General features: G+C 42.2%; 1 protein-coding gene across 6 annotated transcripts in view; it reads right to left on the reverse strand.

Moving 5' to 3' along the window:
* MIA2 (MIA SH3 domain ER export factor 2) overlaps positions 1-21,275 on the reverse strand; it is a 114,710-nt gene that overhangs the window by 35,342 nt on the left and 58,093 nt on the right. For all 6 annotated transcript variants that reach the window (XM_054725531.1, XM_054725529.1, XM_054725550.1 and 3 more), the window contains 7 exons: positions 18,342-18,459; positions 16,702-16,748; positions 15,168-15,258; positions 12,831-12,969; positions 8,498-8,599; positions 7,248-7,308; positions 6,542-6,577 (listed from right to left, as the gene is read on the reverse strand). In XM_054725531.1, the coding sequence (XP_054581506.1) occupies positions 6,542-6,577; positions 7,248-7,308; positions 8,498-8,599; positions 12,831-12,969; positions 15,168-15,258; positions 16,702-16,748; positions 18,342-18,459 (594 nt within the window). The remainder of the gene's footprint in view (positions 1-6,541; positions 6,578-7,247; positions 7,309-8,497; positions 8,600-12,830; positions 12,970-15,167; positions 15,259-16,701; positions 16,749-18,341; positions 18,460-21,275) is intronic.

Raw genomic sequence — 21,275 nt, forward strand, 5'->3', positions numbered from 1 at the left:
GACTTGGGGTGGTGAACACACAATACCCTATACAGATGATTTATTACAGAACTAGAGGCCGGGTCCTTCGGCCTGGCTTGCGCCCTCTTGCAATCCAGGACCCCTTGGGGGATGTCAGACTGCCAGTTTCGGCCCAATCCCCACAGGCCAGAACAAGTGAACCCACCAGTGCACGAATCCGTGCACGGGGCCAGTTCGGCCTGATCCCTGCAAGCCAGGCCGAGGGACCCCAGCGGTGCACAAATCCATGCACTGGGCCTCTAGTATGCATATAAGATCTTTGGTTAATCTCTTCCCGTCCTCCCCCCTCCCCACTTCCCTCTGATATTCATCAGTCTGTTCCATGTTTCCATGCCTGTGTGTTAAATATCTGCCCCCTGGTGGTCAGTACACACCCTACTGGTCGAAGGGTCAAATGGTCGCTTAGGCTTTTATATATATCAATTGTACACCTATAATCTATATAATTTTATTAACCAACTAGTGGCCTGGTGGATGGATTCATGTACATTGAAAGGAAATTAATCAGAAGAAATATTTTAATATTGCTATTCGCCCTTTCTCATAATAGCTATGTCAACCAAATTCACGATCGACAATGACAGATCAAAACTCACACGTGTGGTTGGCACCAGCGGAAGTTTTATATGTATCACGCATGCGTGAGTCAACTTAGCCTTTTATATCCTGTATAATAAAGCCTAATATGCAAATTGTCCCCTCGACCAGAGTTCCCCTGGGAGTTCAACCACTGACATGCACTGACCACGAGGGGACAGACACTCCAACCGATAGCTTAGCTTGCTGTAGGCACTGGTGGGCTGGAGTGGAAAGTGAGGTGTGAGGTGAGAGCTGTCAGGAAGCTCCCAGGGTTTGGCTCGAACCCTGGGTGGAGGCGGGAGACAGAAGGGACCGGGTGGCATGGGAGGCGGCTAAGCATGATCCGAGAGCCGTGGACTGTGCAGCCCTCCACAGCCTGTGGTGTTCTCAGTGTGCAATTTACAATCTTCAGAGCTGCTTCTTTTTTTAAAAATATATTTTATTGATTTTTTTTTTTTTTTACAGAGAGGAAGGAAGAGGGATAGAGAGTTAGAAACATCGATGAGAGAGAAACATCGATGAGAGAGAAACATCGATCAGCTGCCTCCTGCACACCGCCTACTGGGGATGTGCCTGCAACCAAGGTACATGCCCTTGACCAGAATCGAACCTGGGACCCTTCAGTCCACAGGTCGATGCTCTATCCACTGAGCCAAATCGGCCAGGGCAGAGCTGCTTCTTTTTACTTAAGTTTCACTATCTACTCCAGGAGAGTGGGTAGCACCATTATGGGGAGACGGGCCAGGCGCGCCTGCCTGAGGCCAAGGGGAGGCTTCGGGCTCTCAGGGACGCAGCAGGGGGGGGGTGGGGCTGAGTTGGAGAAACCAAGTCCAAAACTTGAAAGGAATCAGGAGGCAGTGAGGAGGAGAGGGTGACAGCTACGCAGGGGCTAGAAAAGCTGCTGGTTGGTGGCAGCCAATGAGCCCAGTGCTTCTCCCATTTGACAGGCTCCAAGTCCCTCCCTCCTCCTCCCCATGACCTATCATCCCAGCTCTCCTCCAAGGCCCTGCCTGGGATCGCCCTGCACAGCTCTGCACTGCTGCACAGCCCCGCCTACACCGCCCTGCCCCACACAGCCCCTCCTACCACCCCTCCCCCCCCTCCACACAGCCTTTAGGGAGCTCCACCCCCGGAGAAGAAAGGGGGAGGCTGCAGACAGGAGGTCACAGGAGGAAGGGGCAGAGTAGGACCCACCCACCAAGTTAGATGGAGGGGAGGGAAGCAGAGACCCCACAGGACTGGGGACAGAGATGGGCGGGGAAGGAGGGATGAGTGGAAGCATCACCCTTGGTTGAAGTAGAAATCCTGACCCCATTTCACAGACTCCAGCAGACTGTGTGTGTGTGGGGGGGGGGGGCGGGGGGAGACAAAGACAAAAGAGGGTGTGAGGAGACTGGATGGATGGAGAGCAGCAATGTTTGATTCATGGCCTATTTATTTTTATTTTTGTTAATATATTTTATTGATTTCAGAGAGGAAGGCAGAGGGAGACAGAAACATCAACGATGAGAGAATTGATCTGCTGCCTCCCGAACGCCCCCTACTGGGGATTGAGCCCACAACCCAGGAATGTGCCCTTGCCCGGAATCAAAGCTAGGACCCTTCAGTCCACAGGCTGTGGCTCTATCCATTCAGTCAAACCATCTAAGTTGACCCATGCCTGTTTAAAACCACTGCAGTAGGTTGAGCAGGGGTCTTACCACAATGGTGTTACCTGATAATCAGAACTGCAGCAAAGTAAAGACACACCCATGGATCCTGCAAAGGTTTCCACCCACATGATGCAATTTACTTTGAGTGGCAGCTGAAGAGGGTGAGCAGAGCCTTGGAAGGACATGAGGTCTCCAAGACCAGGGGCTGGAGGGAAAGTGTGTGCCAAGCATTCCGCACCATGAGTTACAATCTCTATGTATAAAAGCCTAATACGCTAAGTGTCTGACCGAGCAGTTGACCAACCAGTTGCTATGACGTGCACTGAACAACAGGGGACAGATGGTTAGCTTGCTGCTGGGGTCCGACTGATCAAGACTGGGCAAGACAGGGCTGGGCAGGCCCTTGAGTCCTCCCACGGTCCCTCCCGCAGTCCTTACCCAGCTACCAGCGCTGATCAGCCCTGATCGGGACTGGGTGAGATGGCCCTGATTGGCCCAGATTGCTGGCCAGGTGGAGGGACCCCACCCATGCACGAACTTCATGCACCAGGCCTCTAGTAATAGAATAAAGTTGCTTAATTAGACCTGCTTTCTGGTTTAGCTAAACTTTTTCCAGCCCAGTGAAGCACCCCAACTTCTCTTTTAGGTAATTGTCAGCAACACAGCAGTAAATATCAACACAAAGTAGATTATTATTGTAGATCATGCAAGGAGAACAAAGGGTAAAGTATTTAACTGCAGCAGTGTTTGACTACATTCTGCACAGTGAGAAAACCTGAAGTCATTTTCAAGGTCCACCATTTCTTACTTCTTTTCAGTCGGGTCAAGTTTCTAAACTTTCTAAATCTCTGTTTTCTGGCTAGTGAAAAGAATATAGGATTCCCCCGAGTCTCCTATCTACCTCTTCCAGGACTTCGGTGAGGATCAAATGAGATGAAGCATGGGAAAATGCTTCACATTTGTTTATTTGCACCTGGCTATAAAGCAAGTCGTGTTCCTGGGCTGAATACTGCAAGAAGCCTAGTCATCTCTAGGGAGAGAAAGCCGGGTGTTGCTATGTGATGTCATTACCCAGCGCCCACAGCCACCATTTCCGGGCTGGGCTAGGCTGTGGGCCGCATTTTGTGCCATGGGGTCTTGGCAGCCTCAGTTGCGATTTGGTGGGGTGTCACTCCGGGGTGGTGGCAGGGCCTATGTCCCACTTGGGGGGAGCCAAGTGTTGCTTTGTGGGTGCCATGTCCATGGTGCCAGTGTGCATCATGGCAGCTCCTGCATTGAGTGTCTGCCACCTGGTGGTCAGTGTGCATCATAGCAACCAGTTGGACAGTTGGACACTTAGCATATTAGCCATAGTGTGCATCATAGCAACCAGTTGGACAGTCGGACACTTAGCATATTAGCCTTTTATATATATATATAGATGTCACCCATAAATTCAGTAAAATAAAGAAGTATGGAATAAAAAAAGAATTTATTTATTATTGCTGATTACTTCTTTTTACCTTTCTATATGGTTTTAACTTTTATTTAATGAATGCACAGTATATATACTAAAGGCCTGGTGCATGGATTCGTGCATCAGTGGGGTCCCTCAGCCTGGCCTGCGCCCTCTCGCAATCCAGGACCCCTCAGGAAATGTCAGACTGCCGGTTTCGGCCCAATCCAACAGGCCAGGGGGATCGGGCTGAAACCAGCAGTTCAACACCGTCTGCCGCTCCTGCCTGCCACTTCCACTCATCCTGGCCCTGCTGCACCTGCCACAGGCTCATGCACAGTTAGTCCTGATTGGGAGAGGCTCGTGCCACAGCAGTGGCACTTGCCAGCCATGAGCCCTGTGTCTGAGCTGAGCACCAGGGGGCAGCTCCTGCATTGTCTGCCTGCCCCCTGGTGGTCAGTGCACGTCATACCTACCAGTTGGACAGATACTTAGCATATTAGCCATACACACACACACACACACACACACACACACTCACACACACACACTAGAGGACCAGTGCACAAAATTCGTGCACAGGAGGTGGGTGTCCCTCAGCCCGGCCTGCACCCTCTCCAATCTGGGACCCCTCAGGGGATGTCATCCTAAACCAGCAGTTGGACATCCCTCTCACAATCTGGAACCACACGCTCCTAACTGCTCACCTGCCTGCCTGCCTAATTGCCCCTAATTGCTTCTGCCTGCCAGCCTGATCGCCCCCTAACTGCTCCCCTGTCAGCCTGATTGACGGCCTGATTGACGCCTAACTGCTCCCATGCTGACCTGATCACCCCCAACTGCCTTCCCCTGCCAGCCCGATCGCCCCCAACTGCCCTCCCCTGCCAGCCCGATCGCCCCCAACTGCCCTCCCCTGCCAGCCTGATCACCCCCAACTGTCCTCCCCTGCTGCGACCCGCCTCCTCTGCTGGGACCCGCCTCCTCTGCACAAGGCGGCAGAGACGCTGGGACTGGTCTCCTCTGCACTGCACGAAGCCGCAGGACCCCCAGGCCTCACTGCATGGAACGGCCGCTTGGCCCCGCCTCCGCTGTGCACAAGGCCATCTTGTGGTGGCCATCTTGTGACGACGTTGCATGTGAGGACCACCTAGGCTTTTATTAGTATAGACTAGAGGCCTGGTGCACGAAAATTCATGCACTGGGGCAGTCCCTCAGCCCGGTCTGCCCCCTCTCACAGTCCAGGAACCCTCAGGGGATGTCCTCCTCTGTGGGAGGCAACTGGGTTGATCAGGGGAAGGCGCTGCCCCCATCACCCTGCTGCTGCTGCCACTGCCGTCTGCCGCAGCTGCTGGCCCTGCCCCCTGCCCACTGGTGGGTAGGGGCGATCTGGGGCCAGGCCTTCTTGGGGAGGGCCTTCTGGGAGGTTGAGGCACAGCAGGTTGCACCCTGTTCAGTCTCTGCGCAGGCGTGGCGCCTGGACCGGGGCCACGTTGCTGTCTCAGTGGCTACCTCTGTGGAAGGGGTAGCACTGGGACTGGGCCGTGCTGCGGCCTGTCCCATGCCTCCTCTGCAGAAGGGGGCGCAGCGCCACCTTCTCATGCAGGTGCCACCTTCTCACCGCCTCTCCAAAGGGGCCGTGGCGCTGGACCGGCGGTGCTGGACTGGCCCACAGCACCGCCCACCTCTCCCGCGAGGCGCCACCCACCTCTCCCATAGTGGCGCCTCTACCACGCAGCCAGCCCTAGGCCCTCGAAGCTGCTGTGGCTTTGTCTGGATGGACGTCCGGAAGATGTCCTAATTAGCATATTACCTTTTTATTACCCTTTTATTAGTATAGAATAGAGGCCCGATGCATGAAATTCATGCATAGGTAGGGTCCCTAGGCCTGGCTGGCAATCAGGGCCGATCTGTGGGGTGACTGGCGGGGCAATCAGTGGCCCCTGCTGGCACCCGCCTTGGCTGGCCTGGGGCCTGCGGGCTGGGGGCAACTCCTGTGTTGAGTGTCTGCCCCCTGGTGGTAAGTGCACGTCATAGCATTCTGCCGTTCAGTCGATTTGCATATTAGGCTTTTATTATATAGGATAGATTACAGTAACTCTTTGAAATTGGTATAATGATATCTTTAAATTACAGGTAAGGAAACTGGAAGTAGGTGATACCAACCAAGACAGTGAGTCCAGACCCCATGTATTCACCCACTGTGCAAACTACTCTCCTTGAAGACTCCTAGGGACACATCCTCTAACAACTCTTACAGGGATAATTCTTATAATTACTCAAAATCTGCAACCTTATGATTTCCTCATACAGTTCCTCTGGAGGACTGACATCACATTTCTTATGATGGCCTTTTTCTTTTTTTTTTAATATATTTTATTGATTTTTTACAGAGAGGAAGGGAGAGGGATAGAGAGTGAGAAACATCGATCAGCTGCCTCCTGCACACTCCCTACTGGGTATGTGCCCGCAACCAAGGTACATGCCCTTGATCAGAATCGAACCTGGGACCCTTGAGTCCGCAGACCGATGCTCTATCCACTGAGCCAAACCGGTCAGGGCATGATGGTCTTTTTCTTAATGTGTATCAAGTAATTCAACAGATACTGAGAATCAGATACTAAAATTTTTAGATTTTTAGAACTAAAAAAGGCTTAGTGTACAACTTGGTACAATTCCACTGTTTTATAGAAGAGTAAACAGGCTCTGAGAATTTTAAGTAATTTGTCCACAGTAATTAGTGGCAATCCAGTGCCCTGAAACAATGAAGCCATGAAGATTACATCACCTTCCCCAGAGAGAGTATAAACTCCCTGCAAAGAAGCAATGCGCTGAAAATAGAGAATTTAATACTTACCCAATTATCATGTGCTTTTTTCTCATGAGATATAATCTGAAAAAGAAAATCATTAATAGTACTAATAACTACTTTTCTTATATAAAAAACATTTACATCTACCACTATGATTCAGCACATAACTCATAAACTCAAAAATAACTCAAGCATCTCTGAAAAGTCAGTAACATTTTAAAGCAAATTTTCATATACAATGCTCTACTCTACTCATAAAACAAAACTGAATGTAATGACAACTGAACTCGGTCTCGTATATTTCTATTTTATGCAGTAATCAAGTACAATATGAGTTGCCAATTAAGAGACACTAGCTGGACTGAATATAAAACCCTAATGCTTATTATATACAAGGTAGGGCAAAAGTAGGTTTACAGTTGAAAGTACACAAAGTACAGCTAATAAAGCTACTGTAATAATCATAATCTGCATGTATTTCTCCATACAAACACCTGTAAGCCTACTTTTGCCTCACCCTGTATGTTATTTGTTTATGCAATTCACATTCCCAAAGCAGCAGAAGAAATGGCAACTTTAATAAGATCTCTTTTCCCAGAATCTCGGCTCCCTAGAAATGTTCCACAGCCACATGTAAAACTTTAAGAAAGGTATACAACTAGTCAAGTAACTATATTCCTCATGAAAATAGATATAAATTCAAACAATCAGAATTGTTTTAAGTTACACACACACACACACACACACATACCTGTCCCTGATAAGAATGAATGGTTCTCTCCAATTCTTCTTCAAGATCTTTGGCTCGCTTTCTATAGGGAAGAAATAATCATTCTACTATTAATATTTACTAAGAAATTATAGAATACACGCTCTACTGGAAATATTCATTAAAGCACCTAGAATGCTTTTTTTCATGTAAAAAGAAAAAGTTCAGAACTCCACATGTTAACCACCTTTATGAGGTTCTAAAGTATGTTTGTTCCTGATATAATTTTAATATTAAGATTTAAGAATGCTACTACTTGGGTTTACCCAAACCAAAGGTCTTGAAAAGATTTATAGGGTACATTGATTGGTTCATTTTTAGTTTTAAGAGGTACGATCTTGGAAGATTTATTCAGATGTCTTTAATTTTAATAGAATTGTAGAAAATTAATGCCCACTGTGAAATATAAAACTAACAAGTTAATTCCTTCTTTTGGATAAGACTCAGCTTAAACTCCCTAATGTTAAATGAAGTATCACAACTATCTGGTATACTGCTGATAGACTTATCATCTTACAAACACTTTTTCAGAACTTTACTTGTGGCTTACTCTTCTTTTTGTGGCATAATTCTTGAATTCATTAATACTGTAAACATTCTCCCACATTTGTACCAAAGAGGAAATATTTTTTTAAATTAATGGCTCTTCATAATTTTCTTGACATTAAAATACAATAGGGTTGCCCATATTCATATATAATTAATGTGAGAGATTTAAAATCTCACATACTGAAAGAAAAGCATTTTTCCTTTTTAAAATTTCTGTATAATTGTATTATAGCAACACATCTAAATGAAAATCAGTAAACAAAAATACATTTTTTTATGTTTTTGTTGTTATTGCAGTATTATTTTTTTCTGATTATTTTTTCTGATATTGGGCTTTGGATACCCTCCCCACCTCAAAAAGAAAGGGGTAAGCCCAGCCGGGGTAGCTCAGTGGTTGAGCATCGACGCATGAACTAAGAGGTCACCGGCTCGATTCCCGGTCAGGACACATGCCCAGATTGCAGGCTCAATCCCCAGTAGGGGGTGTGCAGGAGACAGCCGATCACCATTTCTCTCACTGTTTCTATCTCTCTATCCTTCCCACTTCTCCTCTCTCTAAAATCAATGAAAGGGAAGGGGAGGGGGAGAGAGAGGGAGGAGAGAGAATGGAGAGGGAGAGGGGGGCGGGGGGGAAAGGGGAGGGAAAAAGGAAGGGAAAGGGAGAGGTAAAATACATTTAATACCTATAGGTCTCCAGCTCTTCAGCTGCATGGCTGATCTTTTCATCTGCTTTAGAAAGTTTTTCCTCTTTCTCTAACCGGTAATTTTCTTCTACTGTTAATTTCCTTAAAACAAAGAGTGTTTTATTTCTTTTATTATATGTCATAAAACAACCAATCATATCTGTTTAATTGTGTCACAACTGGTGCTTCCCATAAAGCAGTTTGCATAATACCACTAAGAACATCACAGGCAAGAAAAACAAAGTACCTGTGTAAGTATTTCTGGCATGGAATTTAATATAACAAACTCAAGTTATAAAGCCTCTTGTCTAATAACAATACTATTAATATAAAAGTTTCAAGAGTTTTCTGTAAGAATTCATCATAAAATTAAGATTATCAAAAATATTAATAAAAATTATTATGATTGTGTTATTTATCAAGACTTCTTATATAAAGAAGCATTACATTTATTAGACAAGAAGTCACCAACTAATGAACTGTGTCAATAATTTTTAAGTTGGTTGTTAAGTTGTAAAATATTGATTCGTCTTCCAGGCCAACTCACCAAAAGAAAAAGAAGCACAGAGAAACTAAGTAACTGAACCAAGGCATAGAGCTAGCAAGTAGTAGTTCCATTATACTAAATCACCCACGTTGTTTCACATGGTATCATTAATAACATTGGTCCCTCAAGAAGTACTTAGTGAACATCACAGGAAAACACATTTGGCATCCTAACTATGAATGTCTCCCCTTCTTCATGAACTCGGGGGAGGACCGTGATAAACAAAGGAAAAAATTCTATAAGACAGCCATAAATGTTTTATATTCTACACAGTATTATTACCTATTGCTTAGGAAGCACTCCCCACCCAAGTCAACGGTTTCACAGGTTAAGAAAATAAAAGTCATCACCTTAGGAAAAGCATAAAAGTGTAATTGGTTTAAAGATGAAGAGAAATACTTTTACAAGCCTTGGCCAGTTTGTTCAGTGATTAGAACGTAGGCCCACACACCCAATGGTCAAGGGTTCAATTCCGGTCCAGGGTACATACATTCTTGGGTTGCAGGTTAGATCACTGGCCATGGTCAGGGTGCATGTGGGGGGCAACCAGTCGATGTGTCTCTGTCACATCCGTGTTTCTCTTTCTCTCCCTCCCTTCCACTCTCTCTAAAAACTGATGGAAAAAATACCCTCAGGTGAGGATTAAAAAAAAAAAAAGAGAGAGAGCCCGGCCACTGTAACTCAGTGGCTGACAGTCTACCTATGAATCAGGAGGTCACGACTCGATTCCCAGTCAGGGCTCATGCCCAAGTTGCGGGCTCAATCCTCAGTAGGAAAAGCCAATCAATGATTCTCTCTCATCATTGATGTTTCTCTCTCTCCCCATCCCTTCCTCTGTCTGAAATCAATTAAAAAATACACATTTTTTAAGTGCTTTTACAGACTGCAGATTAAAAATGGCCAGAAATTCTTTGACACCCCTCCCACTGAGATTTAGACTATGAACCTTCCCCTTGAATTTGGGTGGGCTTATTAATCATGAAAAATTACAATGTGAAAGGAAACACAACAATATAACTAAAAAACAATCACATTTTCACATATTAAAGCAACACATCAAGCTTCTATACCATTTCACTTCTCTTCAATACTATATTTTTGAAAAGTGCTAGTAATGCAATATATCAGTAGTAAAAAACATCAATCCAGGATTTAGAAAATGACCCAATCACACTGTTTACAGGCAAAATTTTTAAATTAACATTTTATTAATACTATCAACTCTCCATATTCTCCTCTGAAGAACAACCAGTGTCATAATTCACTGAATTTTAGTGAACATATTAATTTAAATGTAAGAATGGAATATACAGTATTTTGGGAATTCAAAGCATTTCAAACTAATGAATGAAATCACAATGTGAACAACACGAATACAGCTAGGATTCTATTCAGCTTCCGATTCTTACTTTGAGTATCTACAGAAATTTTTCTTTAAAATTAAAAACATTACTCATTAAAATTCTATAATTTATCATATTTTTGTCCAAAAGATACACTTAAAAGTATTTCTTTCACCTCAATCCCTTTTATATTCAAAAGGCCCCGAGGGTAATGTACTTGTCATGCTAAAGATCATCAAGCCCTGACCAGTTTGGCTCAGTGGATAGAGCGTCGGCTTTCGGACTCAAGGGTCCCAGGTTCAATTCCAGTCAAGGGCATGTACCTCGGTTGCAGGCACATACCCAGTAGGAAGTGTGCAGGAGGCAGCTGATTGATGTTTCTCTCTCATCAATGTTTCTAACTCTCTCTCCCTCTCCCTTCATCTCTGTAAAAAAATCAATAAAAATGTTTTAAAAAAATAAAGATCATCAGGAAGACTAGTGTGGCTATAACATGGTGAGAGAAAAAGAAAACAAGTTAAAATTAAAGAGGTAGCCAAGGGCCAGGTTCTGTAGGATCTTATAGGCCATAATAAAACTTTGGATTAAATTCTGAGTGTGATACGAAGGCACCTGGAAGTTCTAAGCAAGAGAGTAACAATACTCATTATTTTTAGAAGGGTCATGCTACTGAAGTCAGAGCAGGAAGTTAAGAATATAAAAAGAGACACCACTCATGATGCTACGGCAATAAGCCAGATACTAATGTATGATGGCTTGGATCAGACTATCGGTACAGGAGGAGGTAAAAAGTAGTAGTCAGATTCAGGATACAGAAAAGTTGACAGAATTTGAAGATAGAATAAATATGGGGTATAAAAGAGAGAAGTTGCCCTGGTTGGTGTGCTAAGTGGTTAGAACCTTGACCCTCGCACCGAAAGATCACAGCTCAATTCCCAGTCAAGGGCACATACCTGAATTACAGGTTTGATCCCTGGCCCTGGTCAGGGCACATGCAGGAGACAACCAATCAATGTCTCTCTCTCACATCAATGTTACTGTTTCTCTCTCTCTCTGTGTATGTGTCTCTCTTCCTCATCCCCTCCCTCCTATTCTCTCTAAAAATCAATGGAGCCCAATCAGCATGGCTCAGTGGCTGAGCATCAACCTATGAACTGGGAGGTCATGATTCCATTCCTGGGCAGGGCACATGCCTGGGTTGCAGACTCAATACCCAGTGTGGAGCATGCAGGAGGCAACCGATCAGTGATTCTTTCTCATCACTGATGTTTCTTTCTTTCTCTCTTTTTCTCTCTCTCTCTCTCTCTCTCTCTCTCTCTCTCTCTCTCTCTCTCTCCCTTCTTCTCTAAAATCAATAAAAATATATTTTAAAATATAAAATAAAAATCAATGGAAAAAATATCCTCAGGTGAAGATTAACAAAACAAACCAAAAAAAGAGAGAGAAGTCAAGGATGGCTTAATCAGCTACCATGATCAACTTAGTAAGTAACACTGCCATTTACTGAGACAAAGATCAATTTGGCAGGAGCAATTTACACAGGAGAAAGGAATCAGTTTCACATATATCAGAGATGGAATTAATGGATAGAGTGCAATTACTAGGATGTCCACTCAGATTCCCTGACCTAGCTTACAGTATTAGGAACTTTAATTAGCAATAATTTGCTGATTACCTGAAAGAAGTTAAAAAGGATTTTGTGAACTAGTCTGCAAAGTCCAGTATCATTTACACATTTTCTTCCTTGAAGGAAAAGTATTTCAAGATCAAATAACTTTCTTTAAAAATTAATTGATGAGCCCTAGCCAGTTTTCTCAGTGGTTAATGTCAGCCTGCAGACCGAAGGGTCGCAGGTTAAATTCTAGTCAAGGGCATGTACCTCAGTTGTAGATTCGTTTCCTGGCCCCAGTCAGGGTGGACAAGAGTAGCAACCAGTTGATGTCTCTCTCTCACATCAATGTTTCTCTCTGTATCTTTCCCCCTCCCTTCCATTCTCCCTAAAAAAAATCAATGGAAAAAATATCCTCTGGTGCCGACCAGTGTGGCTCAGTGGTTGAACATCAATCCATGAACCAGGAGGTCATGGTTTGATTTCCGGTTAGGACACATGCTTGGGTTGCAGGCTCCATCCCCCAGTAAGGGGCATGCAGCCGATCGATGATTCTCTCTCTCACATTATTCATGTTTCTATATCTCTCTCCCTCTCCCTTCCTCTCTCTGAAATCAGTAAAAATATATTAAAAAATACATATACATATATATATATGTGTGTGCGTGTGTGTGTGTGTGTGTGTATATATATACTCTAGTGAGGATTAACAACAACAAAAATGAATTGAGGAAATATAACCCAATCATTAACAGAACTTTGGCTAATCAGATAAACTTTATATGCAATATTTCACTTGCCATTCAGTGATGATATCAACATATATTTTATTACCTATGAAGTATCATTTCATTTTCTTGATATAATTCAGTCATTACTTTAAGTTTGTGCTGAAGCTTTTGATTCTCATTTTCAAGATGTTCATTTTCTGGCTGCAAACATGCTTGTTCAGTCTGGATATTTTTAATACACTCTATGGGAAAATTTTAAAAGTCAAAATTAAAGGAGTAAATATTTTGAGTTGCATATTAACATTTCATACAGATAAAAATTACCAAAAATAATGAATTACTAATAAACAAAATTCTTTCCAACAACAACAGAAAATCTGTAAGGTATTTTTAAATTTACACCTGGTGACTTAACCTTTAAACCATTGCCAGGAACAAGTCACTTAACAAATAATAATGATGGATATTAACTTTATTAAAATTGGATCATCCCTACTTAAAAAACACACAATAAACCAACACTTAAATATTCACTATATCTTTGTACTTCTATTGTAACTATTTTGTTTGTTTCAAATCCTCTGTATCTTAAATGATTACCAAAGAGGGAAAGCAGTTTAGAAGAAAACCTTCATGTTATGAACAGAGAAAACCAATTGTAGGAATTTATCTTTCATGATCCATTATAAAAACAAAGTTAGATTTGGAAGGAGGGTACAGGCAGACAGTTTCCAAATACTAGTTTTAGAAAATAATAAAGATTTACCAAGCAATTAATTGAATTAAGGGATGGGATAACTGGTGAGTACATTCCTTGGTATTCTGGCACTTACTGAATAGTTCCACACTGAGTCTGTTAATATACTGAAATGCAGCTTCCTTGAAAGCAGGCTCCCTATCTTTTCCTCCAGAGACTTTCCCATGGCTTTTAGTCCTATGCATTACATATAGCAAAACTTTAAGTTAATACTACTTTTCAAAATCTAAAAATATTCCAACTATCAATACTATGTGAATGAGTCTATGATCTTTTGATCGTTTTTTAATAATCTGTACCTTTTGGATGGTTCAACCTTCTCATCTTTTATTTCCTAAAGCTTATTTCAGCAGAGGGTAGGGGGGTGTATCCCAATTAATGGTAGAGTAATCACTAGGTGGTTCAATCTTTTCAAAAAATGTTTTATTATAAATATAATTCACTTATTGTAGAAATTTTTGAAAATACAGATAAGTTTAAAAAAGAGAGAGAAATCTATCCATAATTCCATATTCAAAGATAATCATTGTTGACATGAGTATGCCCTTCCATTTTTTATGCAAATGGTTATAATGAAATTATTTTTTTAATTGATTTCAGAGAGGTTGGGAGAGGGAGAGAGAAATAGAAACATCAATGACAGAGAATTATTGATCAGCTCCCTCCTGCATGCCTCCCACTTGGATCAAGCCCACAACCTGGGCATGTGCCCTGACTGGGAATTGAACTGTGACCTCCTGGTTCATAGGTCCACTGAGCCATGCCAGATGGGCGAAATTCTTTTTTTTTTTTTTTTAATATAATGGTATGTTACTTATATTAACTATTTAAGAAAACTAAAAATGTTTCAATAAAAAAAAACCTTCCATTCTACATGTCTAAGAGCACTCTTGCATGTGCTAATATACTATGCATTGTATATTAAAGTTTACTATAACCAGATCTGTAAAATATAGCACTGTTGAATGTCAATTTTGCAATTAAAAGATTTTTTAAAGTTGTAATTTGCTACTTTTTAATATTTCAAACCATACCCCACACATAACACTGAGATTCAAATATATGTATGGTTTTACATGGTTTTTTAAGTAATTTAATTATTTTAATTTTATATAAATACTGGTGGGCTGGTGCATGAAATTTGTGCACTTGGGGCGGGGGCTTCCCCAGCCTGGCCTGTGCCCTGTCACAGTGCAGGAGCCCTGCAATCTATCACCACAAAGAGGTAGGCCCCGCCCACCCATCCAGGATTCCTCGATGGATTTCCCCAAAGAGGTAGGCCAGAGCCGGGGGAGGCCTGCGGACACCGGGCCAGGCCATGGCAGAGGCCTACAGACCCCCGGGGGCCGCGCAGAGGCCCCCACTGTGGCCCCGCCCATCCCCGACACTGCAAGTTCCCACCCACCCACGCCTGCTGCGAATGCAGCCTCCAGCTGATCAGTCTTTACGAGTGAAGGCGTCCTGACATTTGCATATTACCCTTTTATTAGTATAGATGGAGGAAACTGACAAGGCTTTACCAACAACAAACTACTCAGGACTAATATTTCACAAATAAGAAACAAAAGTAAAAAAAATAAGCAACAAATTGCATCTTCCCATAATTGGTTCAATTCATGGTATCATTCTCTATGATGAGATTTAATTATTTATAAAAACGTTAAAAGTAAGTAGATTACCTACCTGTAAGATCTTCCTTTGTTTTATCTACTTCAGTTAATTGAGTGTATATTTGGTTTCTTTCTCCTTCTAGGGTTTTTAAAGAAGCCTTTAACTTCAAAGAATGGGAGAAGGAAAAAAGCAACATTAATCTCAATATACCATCCCAGCCTTTTGAAGCTCTTTTATCACTTTGATGAAATTATTGCCTAGAATATACTAACTAACAATGCAGCTTCCATCTTAGAAAGTTAGCAAAGTCATCAATAGTTGTAAATTTCAGGACAGGGAATGAGAAGATCAGTGACGGATGCTTAAACTGTGGCTACTCTAATTTTATTTATTTTCAACACATAAGGTTTTTTAATTTTTTTTTCTTTTTTTTTTTAATAAGTGAGAATTCTTTTTTTCTTTTTTAACGTATTTTATTGATTTTTTACAGAGAGGAAGGGAGAGGGATAGAGAGCTAGAAACATCGACCAGCTGCCTCCTGCACACCTGCTACCGGGGATGTGCCCACAACCAAGGTACATGCCCTTGACCGGAATCGAACCTGGGACCTTTCAGTCTGCAGGCCGACGCTCTATCCACTGAGCCAAACCGGTTTCGGCAGGTTTTTTTTTTAATTTTTATTTATTGATTTTAGAGAAAGGAAGGGAGAGGGGAGAGAGAAAGAGAAAGAGAAAAACGTCAATTTGTTGTTCCACTTATTTATGCATTCACTGGTTGATTCTTGTATGTGCTCTGACAGGGGATTGAACCCACAACCTTGGCATATAGGGATGATGCTCTAACCAATCTAGCTACCTGGCCAGGGCTTCAATATATAAGTTTGATTAAAGTAATCATTAAACATTACCAAAACTTCTCAAATAAGGTAAAGACCAGGATACCACTACTAGGATGAAAAAAAGAAGGGATAAACCAGAAGAAAATGAAACTAAGTGTTTACTTCATAAAATAGAATATTGGGGCCCTGGCAAGTTTGCTCAGTGGTTAGAGCGTCAGCCCACAGACAGAAGGTTTGTGGGTTCGATTCCCAGTCAAGGGCATGTACCTCAGTTATAGGTTCCCCAGTCCCGGTAGGGACGAGTGTGGGAGGCAATCAATCAATGTGTCTCTTTCACATGATGTTTCTCTTTCTCTCCCCTTCCTCACTCCCTTCCACTCTCTCTGGAAATCCATGAGAAAAATATCATTGGGTGAGGATTAAAAAAAAAAAAAAAAACGATCTTGGGCAATACAGATAGGAATATATTGAGACCAGAGGAAGAGAGATGCTCAAAGAGAGATGAAAGAAAATAAAGTAAACATTTTTAATATATGCAGACTTTCAAAAATTTTGTTATGATAAATTCTAAAAATTAACAATATGAATTTCTAAAGTTATTATAAAAAAGAAAAAAGCAACTGATAAAGATAATTCTGATCACTACTGAAAATCCTGATCACTTATCTGATAACTATATAATGGACTTTTAAAATAGTTACTAAAGATATATGAGTTTAATCCATGTTCTATTTTCTTTTTTTTTTATATTTATGTAGTAATGCAAACCTTAGCAGCATGAATCAGCTTCCTCAAAGCCCCTTTTGGTTCATTATCTATTATAAAAAACAAAAACATAACAATAAATTAGGGGGAAAAAAGCAATGCCACAAGAGAGATCTAAATGATTTTATTAATTCACTCAATTAGAGCCTCATAATCCCTCTTCTTGCTACAATAATGAATTTGGTATAAGGCGGAATGGCCTTGAACCTGCTGGTAGAAAGTTAAACAGTAAAAGCACTGGTAGTACCATAATATCAATTAACAAGGTTCTTCATCATTAACTCCAAGAACAAAGTTACAGTTCCATAGTCTGGACCAGGGGTCCTCAAACTTTTTAAACAGGGGGCCAGTTCACTGTCCCTCAGACCGTTGGAGGGCCGGACTATAGTTTAAAAAAAAACTATGAACAAATTCCTATGCACACTGCACATATCTTATTTTGAAGTAAAAAAACAGAACGGCAAAAACACCCGCATGTGGCCCGCGGGCCGTAGTTTGAGGACGCCTGGTCTGGACTATTCTTTAGTTCCTTCACCATATAAAATATGACTGCAATTGTACTCCAAATTAAAATAACATTAAACAAGCACAAGTTTTCTCATTAGAAACATTTATTTCTTACAAAATAAAGCAGAACAGAAAAAGTACAAAGAAAACTGTATGTATTTACTTTGGAAGTATAATTTTCCTCCAAAACATTAATGTGATCAAGAAATTTTTTAATCATACCTTCTCCTTAATAAATTTTTTAATTATGCAGGGGTAAAGAGAGAAAAAAGAGAAAGGATACAAAAGTCAGAAAAATTATTATTAGTGGAAACTAGATTGATTATACATAAGACCTCTCTGTACTTCTTTGCAACTTCTTATGAATCTACTATTATGTCAAAATACAAAAAAAATTGAAGTCAAAGGGATTAGTTGAGAATACAGTGAGTAACTGGTGATCATAACTTTTTCCTGAGTTTACAGACTGCAAGTAACAATACCAATAATAATTTGGGATGGCCAAGGTTAAAGTACTATAACCATCCTAACTATCTAAAAAAAGAAAAAAAGAGTGTCCTGAGGTATTTATTTACTAGAGGCCCGATGCACGAAATTCATGCAAAAGTAGGCCTTCCTTCCCCTGGCTGCCAACACTGGCTTCCCTCTGGCACCCGGGACCCGGGCTTTCCTCTCAGCTCCGGCTTTGTCTGGAAGGACATCCAGAAGGTCGTTCAGTTGTACTAATTAGCATATTATGCTCTTATTATTATAGATATTATAGAAGATATAACACTCATTTTTCAAACTACTTACCCAACCATTTGATTAGCTTACAGTGCAGGGGAAAACAGGCATTGAAATGATTATGAAATAATGTGGCTACAATGACAGTATGTACAATATATTTTTTTAAAAAAAACACAAAAAAACAAAGAGTAAGGAAGCTGTAAGTCTGTCTGAGGAGTTGGAGAAAGATTTAGTGAAAAGGCAATATTCTAGCTGAAGGTTAATGATAAGGGATGGTGAAAAAGGGACAGAATATTAAAGAGAGATGAAAAGGTGGAGCAAAGGACAAGTGTATAAAGAACATGGTGAAAATGGGGAAATACAAGAGCTAGTCATCATTTTTAGCAAGAGGATATGTGATTTAATACCTGAAAGTGCATCATTTTCTGACTCGCTCTTCATTTCCAATTCCAAGTTATCATCTGTTATGTCTTCTCCAAGCACAGCAGCCCAATCTTGCATTTTTAGCAAGCGTTCAGTCAGAGACTTGATGTTTAGCAAAGGGAGGAAAAAAAGAGAGGGTCATGCTAATAAATTACAATTTCTGAATATACACTTATAGTTTAAAAATCAATGCACATAAGTAATAGTACATGAGCTCTTTTTCTCCAGTTGGTACTGAAAAACCTAATATTTATTGACTATTAAATTCTGAACATTAAAAACAAATACAGCCGAAACCGGTTTGGCTCAGTGGATAGAGCGTCGGTCTACGGACTGGAGGGTCCCAGGTTCGATTCTGGTCAAGGGCATGTACATTGGTTGCGGGCACATCCCCCCGTGGGGGGTGTGCAGGAGGCAGCTGGTCGATATCTCTCTCTCATCGATGTTTCTAGCTCTCTATCCCTCTCCCTTCCTCTCTGTGAAAAATCAATAAAATATATTTTAAAAAAAAAGAATTAAAAAAAACAACAAAAAAAAACAAATACAATTCTTTACAATGGTCCATTTTTGCTAACTATATCACATGACTATAAAGTGACAAAACAGCACGTCATGGCTCAGTGGTTGGGCATCGACCTATAAACCAGGAGTTCAAAGTTCACTCATGGTCAGGGCATATGCCCAGGTTGTAGGCTCAATCCCCAGTAGGGGGCATGCAGGAGGCAACCAATCAATGATTCTCTCTCAATCGTTGATGTTTCTCTCTCTCTCCCCCTCACCCTCTCTGAAATCAATAAAAATATATTTTAAAAGTAAAGTGACAAAACATTTTCTTATATGACATTTCTCAAATGCCACAAATAAGACTGGCCATTTATGAGAGAGTAAATTTTGTGTGAAGTCACACACATCTGCAAAGTGAAGTACATGATATATGAAAAGATCAGATTTCACAGATTCAGTTTACTAAAGTAAACAACTAGCTGGGGAGTTCAAATGACATAAAGAAAAAGAAATTATGCCCAGCCAGTGCAGCTCAGGGGTTGAGCATCAATCTATGAACTAGGAGGTCATGGTTCAATTCCCGGTCAGGGCATATGCCCGGGTTGCGCACTCAATCCCTAGTGTGGGATGTGCAGGAGGCAGCTAGTCAATGATTCTCTTTCATCATTGATTCTTCTCTCTCTCCCTCTCCTTCCCTCTCTGAAATCAATAAAAAATATATTAAAAAGAAAAAGGAATTACTAGAGAGAATCTGAATTGTAGCATTTCAATAATACTTTTTGCATTTTCTTGAAAGAAGAAAGGTTTTCTAGCACTATGAATAATAAAATGACTGTGTCATGTATTTCTGTGAAAGTTCTCACCTAAAATTCCATTCTGCCCTATAATTTACATTTCATTTAATCTTTCAATCAAATTCCTGAGGGTTCCAAGCACAAATAACATGGCTTATATTTTTCAGTAAAGTGTGAGATTAACATCTCATTTTTGTTTTGTTCTTTTTTCTTTTTCATTTTAGGAAGAATTTTTGTTTAGGAAGAATTCCAAGCCCTAGATAAAATTCCAATTCCTAGATAAAATTTGGGAGGGCAAAGAGAGGGTAAAACAATATGCCAAATTATGAATACAACTCCTACAGATGGAATCTTGAAAACATTCTTAGTAGCAACATAAACAGTATAAATGTATAGCTTTCAAGATGATATCACGCACTTCACTATTAGATTACAAAATGTTAGTTTTATTTCTTATTACTTAACTAGTGACCCGGTGCATAAAATTCGTGCACAGAGGGAGGGTTCCCTCAGCCCAGCCTGCACCCTCTCCAATAGGGGACCCCTTGGGGGATGTCCGATCGGGCCTAAACGGCAGTTGGACATCCCTCTCACAATCTGGGACTGCTGGCTCCTAACTATTCACTGCCTGCCTGCCTGATCATCCCTAACTGCCTCTGCCTGATTGCCCCTAACCCCTCTGCCTGCCTGCCTGCCTGCCTGATGGCCCCTAACCTCTCTGCCTGCCTGATCGCCCATAACTGCCCTCCCCTGCTAGCCTGATCTCGCCCCCAACTACCCTCCCCTGTCGGCCTGGTTGCCCCCAACTCCCCTACCCTACTGGCCTGATCTCACCCCAACGGCCCTCCCTTGCTGGCCTGATCTCGCCCCCAATGGCCCTCCCCTACTGGCGTGATCTCGCCCCTAACTGCTCTCCCCTGCCGGCCTGATCATCCTAACTGCCTCTGCCTGCCTGATCGCCCCCCAACTGCCCTCCCCTGCCGGCCTGGTTGCCCTCAACTGCCCTCCCCTGCCGACCTGATCTCACCCCCAACGGCCCTCCCCTGCCGACCTGATCTCGCCCCCAACTGCCCTCTCCTGCTGGCCAATTTGGTTCTGATTGGTCGGTTTCTGTGCCAGTCAGCGTCAAAAGCTCTGCCTCCTAGGCAGCCACTGGCTCCTCACAGTTCACCTAGATTTGGTTCTGATTGGTCAGTTTCTATGCCAGTCAGCATCTCCGGGCCTATCTCTGGCCTGATCAGAGAGGCGGGGCTGATCAGCAGCCCCCATGGAGGCCCGGAGAGAAAGAGAGGTGAGGCTGCTGGCAAAGCCTGGAGAGAAAGAGAGAGGCAATGGCTGATCAACAGCTGCCACAGAAGCCATGGATCAGACCCTGCTTCTCTCTTCGGGCCTCTCTTTGGGCCTGATCCACATCTCCCTTGGCAGTCAGTGCTGGGTCGCTGTGCCTGCAGGTGGCAATCAGTGCTGGGTCACCACGACAATCCTGAACTGACTGCAGGATTGACTTCTGGTGTTCGGTCGAGCCTTCGGTCGTTTTGGATGTTACAGACCCTGGCTCTTTATATATAGAGATACTCACACCTGAGTATCTCTTTGTAGCTTGAAAGCATAAGATTTAAA

This window comes from Eptesicus fuscus, chromosome 2, assembly GCF_027574615.1.
Source record: "Eptesicus fuscus isolate TK198812 chromosome 2, DD_ASM_mEF_20220401, whole genome shotgun sequence".
In the NCBI taxonomy this organism is placed as follows: domain Eukaryota; kingdom Metazoa; phylum Chordata; class Mammalia; order Chiroptera; family Vespertilionidae; genus Eptesicus; species Eptesicus fuscus.